Genomic DNA, 6,000 nt, shown 5'->3' on the forward strand with positions numbered 1-6,000 from the left:
ACACAAAAAGTCTCCTTGCTTCTTTTTAAAAACAAATCCACCAGTTGCACATTCTTACCTGGTTGGCTGCTAATGGTTAACTGTCACCCCTTAGAAAACATTTGTTGTAAAGATATTTTTCATTAGACTGTACATTTGAGCTGGCCCTTTCTCCCTTAAACCAAGTTTTTATCAAATAATAGACTTGTTTCTTACCTCTGTTTAGTGCAGGAATAAAACAGGATGAAGTCTTTAGTTTTATGACTGGCTATAAAGCTTCCTAGTGATCTCTGAGCTTTGCAACAAAGCAAAAAGAAACAAAAAGTGCACAAGACAGTTTTCTCTTTGAGATTTTTATTACAGCTGCTCGTTGTGGCTTGTAATATCTGAGTTAATATAGTACACCTTTAATGTTAGCATATATATTATTGCAGTGGTTAAGCAAATGAGCAGATGCTTGTTGGGACCTGCTTCAGTTGCTAATCAATGACCAGACTCACTTTTCTGTTTCTTCATAAACACCCAGTTACCTAGAAACCTGTCAAGCAGAAGTTTGCATGGTTCTTTGTTACACATTAATTATGTTCTTGGAGATGGCACAATTTTAATATGAGGTCAAACTGCTGACAAAAAGATACATATACAATCCAAGAAATTCTTCTCAGAGACCTCTTTTCATGTGCTTGCCAGCTATGGCTTCTCCCTTCTGTTTTGCTTATTCATAGATTGCTGTCAGTAACAAATGTGTTTGGGAAGAAAGCTTGAAATTGAAAGAAAGTCATCCCAACCATAATCATTCAGGACGTCAGAAACTATGGACATATGGTGTTTAAAAGTCCTATGGTGTTTAAAGTCCTACATGTAAAATGAATTAGTAATGGTGACAAAGGTTAACTAATGTTTTCAGTGTTGAGGGCTGTTATGTTTCAAAGAGGACTCAATGAGCAACAAGACAGAGTAGCTATAAAACTGCTGGCAGTGAATACGAGACTCTTAGGTATTTACATTTCAAAGACAATTGGCAAAATTCTGTTCTCAGTCTCTTCTGTATGAATTTGGAGTAATTCTAGGAAGTTAATGGATTCCTGCCAGGGAAGTGAAGAACAGCAATTGGCCCTATGAAAATCCAGAGGGATTTAACCTGTGAATCCTACCTTTTGCTAAAATATCAGAGAAAATCATAAAGTTGATGTGACTAGCTTAATATATCAGTGTTCAATCAGACAGTTACTGCCAGAACATTTCTGAACTCTGAAACTTAAAGCTGTAAGATAAACTTCAAAGCCAACCAAATCTGTTTTTTAAAAAAAAAAAAAAATAAAAAAATCAGTGTCAGCTTATTAAGGTCTGTAGCCAGCATCCTGAAACTCCACTTTGGAAGTCTACATTCTCTGTCCCACTCCCCCTAATGAGTTCTTTATCTGAACTGCTGCCTTACGTCAAATTGAAAAGCCAAGGAGAAGAAAAAGCAGTAGCAAGGCACAGTACACACGACCTCAACTGCTGTGATAGTGGGAGGGATACCCATGCAGAGAACTCTGACCAAGGAGGAAAGCAAAAGGTGCTTATGAGATCTTTGCTGTGTTTTTAGTGTTTTTCTCCCAACAGTTTGCTAAAAGCCCAGTTTTTCATACTTGTTTCTCATTAAAGTGTTTTCTGGTTTCTCTTGGCAGCCTGAGAATATCCTGTGTGTGAACCGAGCAGCAAATCAAATAAAAATTATTGATTTTGGATTGGCAAGAAGGTACATGCATGTGTTCTTGCTAATTGTAAATGAATTAGGAAACAATGAAAAAAAGTACTACATATCTATAATGACATATGCGATACATAATGGTCTCCTACTGTTCTTAGGACAAGTTTGATGTGGTTCTTTTAATCAGGGCTATATTTTAATAAGGAATGTTTGGAGCTGAGTAAAAAAGATTTGTTCTGAAGCCTTTTTTCAGGTAGAAAGTTGAAAGAGGGATGATTCTGACTAAGCATGCACGTAAGTATCTTGGAACAGCTAAAATGGACAAAACCAGTGGTACATCTTGTTTGGCCTCTTGTCTCTGATGTTATGAGATTCTTCAAAAGAGAGTGTAAGAGACCATCAGGGCTGTTACAATATACCCCATGCTATATCACTTTCTAGTTTAATTAGGTACTATAACCTCAGTGAAGGATTTACTAGTTAAAAATTCCATGCCTATGATATGGAGAAGTCCCAAAGGGATGATAACAGCTGCTCTGAGGAGTCCTTGAAATCTGAATTTCTTCCTTGTATAGCTGTTGGGTTTTGCCTTAAAGTATGATATAAAGCTTGCAAGCATTTTTCATTCTTTATATGGGTATATTTATTTTTATTTTGTACCTCTTTCTGTCCTTGTTTTCCTACTGAATTTCCTGTATGCTTCTGAAATCCCTCTAAGTGCTAGACAACTTACAACTTTAACTAGAACTGTAACTGATGTCCTCTGTTAATGTTTCAATTTTCTAGATATAAACCCAGGGAAAAACTTCGAGTTAACTTTGGGACTCCAGAATTTCTTGCTCCTGAAGTTGTGAATTATGAGTTTGTCTCCTTTCCTACAGACATGTGGAGTGTAGGAGTCATTGCTTATATGCTGTAAGTAGGATTCAGTATCTGCTTTGTAAGCTGTTTCTAGGTTGAACTGTGTCAGTCATCCAAACTTGTTATACTGGAATATTGACAAAATATGTACCCATAATAGAAAAGGTAGGCTTCTTTCCAAATTCCATATTAATCTCTCCTCTTTTCCAATCACCATGAACTTTTCTTCTTTGTTTCATTGCACATCTCTCACGAGTGTTTGAGTATCACACTTACAGAATAATGTAGACTGCTTGGTAAGTTCCCAGTAGGTATGTGCAAGAGTGGGCAAAGGTCTAGAAAATATGACCTGCCATGAAAGAGAGTAATGCTTGGTTTGCTAGGGAAGAAGGGTGATTATTTAAACATGTAAGCAGAAGAGAGAATGTGAATGGTCTGGAGACTTTCTTAGACAATGTTGCAAGATAGGTCAGGAGTGACAGAACAATCATAGGTGGCACATTAGAGATGATGTACAGGAAGGGGAAAAGACAGGAGGATTGAACATATTTCTTTTTACTTTAGCCTCAGTGGATTGTCTCCTTTTTTGGGTGATGATGACAATGAGACCCTCAACAATATCCTGTCCTGTAGCTGGGATTTTGAAGATGTGGAATTTCAAGGTGTTTCTGATCAGGCCAAAGATTTCATCTCAAAATTACTCATCAAGGAAAAATGGTATATAATCCCTTTATCTTTGAAATGTGTGTTCCATGCCATCATGTCACAGTTGTGTCACTTGTGCTGCTCCATTGCAGAACTATCATGACTTGTGTAAGTTTTTTATGTCCATGTAGAATATTCTAATGCCACTTCATTGATGTTGTTCATTGTGTCCATTAAATGCTCTGAAGTTACCTGAATGCATTTTTGCTGTGATGAAAAATTTACTTCATGGATTAGCTGTCATCTGGCATAGTGCCCTGAAATGACATCATTGCATGATGGCAGAGCACATGACCTGTAGGAGAGAATTGTTGAATTGTCAGATTCTGGGAAAAACACTTAATAGCATTCTGGTTTTCCTTTAGCTGGAGAATAAGTGCAACTGCTGCCTTAAAACATCCATGGTTATCAGACCACAAGCTCCACTGCAGACTCCAGGTCCCTAAATTTAAATATCCTTGTGCATTGTAGATTTACTGTTGCCTTCTTGTGTTGCCACATCACTACTTGTTTTGACATTTTTCTTAACTGTGTTTGAGTCTTCCTTGCTGCTGCATTTCTTGCCATTGTGACACATGTGTCCCCTCGCATTTTTTTAGCTACTGTAATTTGCATGCTCACACTTGCTCATCAGTTCTTGCACATCTGGGAAGAAATAGAAGATCATGCAATTGCTGCGTGTTACTGAGTGGGTCCATTTCTTAGCAAAATGAGACTACTTAGAAAATGAGCACTGAAAACTGCTTTCAAGCTGAGGTTGATTCTGCTTCCTGCTTTGAAAACCCTTTCAGGCTCCCCTGAAGTCTCCCATGAGTGTTGTTAGATTTCATCCTACCTCTTCCCAACAGAGCTTGGAACCTCACCCAGTGCATATCTTTGTAGTTAAGCACCTTCTTGCCCTTCGAGGATATCCAGCTTTGTAGCCAACACAAAAAAAAGGAGTTGTTTGTTCACACAAACAATTCAGTTGGGCTGAACTGGAGGATCAAGATTTTAAATAATTTTTATTATTCCTCCATTAAAGTCAGTGAGTTTGGGAGATTCACACTGTTGATGAGCTTGCTGTTGGCTGATTCTAAGTGAGTCTGCTCTGTGGTTCAGTGGTTCATGAGGGTGTAATTTTAAGCATGTTTCAGAATTTTTACAGCATTTGAAGTGCAATATTCACTTCCTTCTCTGCAGGCAAAGCACATCTATGTTAAACAAAATAACTGCTGTATAGCCTAGAATGTGTATGTCAATGTGTATGCCTTTTGAACTACAGCCATCATTAAGAATTAAGAGACCATATTATTAATTAATAAAATAAGCTTATTAAAATAAGAGCAAAGATGATGATGGTAATAAAGCGGTAGTAGCTCTGCTGATGAGGTGGTGTGGGTTCTGGGCAGGATGGACTGAGTAGTATCCTGACATCTGTCTTTGCGAGATGTTCCTGTTATACAGAGTAAGGATAACAAGAAATAATATAAAGTGGGAAATAATAACAATCAAATAAATTATTACAATTCCCATTGAAATTTTGTTTTCATTATAATGTCCCAGAACAGCAATGCCCATGACATTATTAGAAGATTTATAAGTGTGTGTACACAGTAAAAATAAGAGAGTTTGTCACAGGTAAGTATCTCTTTAGAGGGTTTCATAGGGTACAGTTTGACTCCTTTAGCTGTGCTCCAGTGAAGCTCCGATTCCTGTAAACCTGGGGAACAGACTGTCTTTTCCAAATGCTGCAAGAACACGGGCTGCTTACCTGCTATGCTGCTTCCTATCACCAATTTTCTTCTGGGGAAACCCTATCCTAATAGAAACCTATAACTCATGTCACCCTTTGTAGCTCCTCCCTGGTATTTTTTGTTCGTACTTCTTGTGCTTTACAAAAATAGCTTCACTAAACATGCTGATGTTGCAGTGTTCTGACATTACCTTAACTAAAGGTAAGATGTGATTGATCTTCAATTAATGCTCCAGTAATGGCATCTTTCTGCTTTTTTTCTTTCTCTTTTCCCCTAGAAGAAGGCTAAAGGTGTGTCCCAAGCACCCCCGGCTCAACAATCTCTCTGAAAGAGCTGCCAAACAGAAGGTTTGTTTCAGGTTCCAAGTGTTTTCTTCAGGCATAAATACTGTAACCCCTGTGGAAGGGATCAGTGGGTGGCCGAAAACCTTGCATAGTCCAAAGTGCATGGTCCAAACTGTATTTACCACCACCATCCTTGCTGTTGTTTGGAAAGCATTCAAAATGTAAACTGGCCCTACCACTTATACCAAATCACATCAGTATGAAAAAAAATTCATATATATGAAACCCTATGTGCTGCAAATCCTGACCATTTTAGAGGGAATAGTTATGCTCCCACTGGCTCTCATGGGTCAGGATTTCACCCAATAATTTTTCAGTGTTGAAAGCTTTTAGGTTTTCATGCTGTGGTTAGGAGTATGGTTTAAAAAGGGTGGAAATATGAAAAGTAATTACTTTTTAGCAAAGGCACAGGCCAGACCCTCAGGGCATCTCCACTAACTGTAGTGAAACAAAAGTGAGGTGTCCCCTAAAAGAAGCCGCTCCACACTTTTGAGGACCCAGTTCTGACAGGCCATTTCTCTGCCTTTTAGCTTGTAACAAACCAATTTTGACAGACCATATCTCTCTGTCCTTTGTTTCTGGCTCCCTGTCTTTGCTCTTTCATTAACAAACACTTCATTAGTGGTTCTCAGGCTGGATTGGTTGCCTCCCCTGGGGACCAGGGAGACTCAAGTCTGCT

General features: G+C 38.3%; 1 protein-coding gene across 1 annotated transcript in view; it reads left to right on the forward strand.

Moving 5' to 3' along the window:
• The window catches only part of MYLK4 (myosin light chain kinase family member 4), a gene marked incomplete at both ends in the record, with an annotated part of 29,618 nt that extends 24,313 nt beyond the window's left edge, over positions 1-5,305 (forward strand). Inside the window, 5 exons of the mRNA XM_081996454.1 lie at positions 1,653-1,723; positions 2,462-2,590; positions 3,101-3,253; positions 3,607-3,679; positions 5,255-5,305. Of these exons, the coding sequence (XP_081852580.1) occupies positions 1,653-1,723; positions 2,462-2,590; positions 3,101-3,253; positions 3,607-3,679; positions 5,255-5,305 (477 nt within the window). The remainder of the gene's footprint in view (positions 1-1,652; positions 1,724-2,461; positions 2,591-3,100; positions 3,254-3,606; positions 3,680-5,254) is intronic.
• Between the last annotated feature and the right edge of the window lie 695 nt (positions 5,306-6,000).

This window comes from Phaethon aethereus (genome assembly GCF_964289735.1).
Source record: "Phaethon aethereus genome assembly, chromosome: 2".
Lineage (NCBI taxonomy): Eukaryota > Metazoa > Chordata > Aves > Phaethontiformes > Phaethontidae > Phaethon > Phaethon aethereus.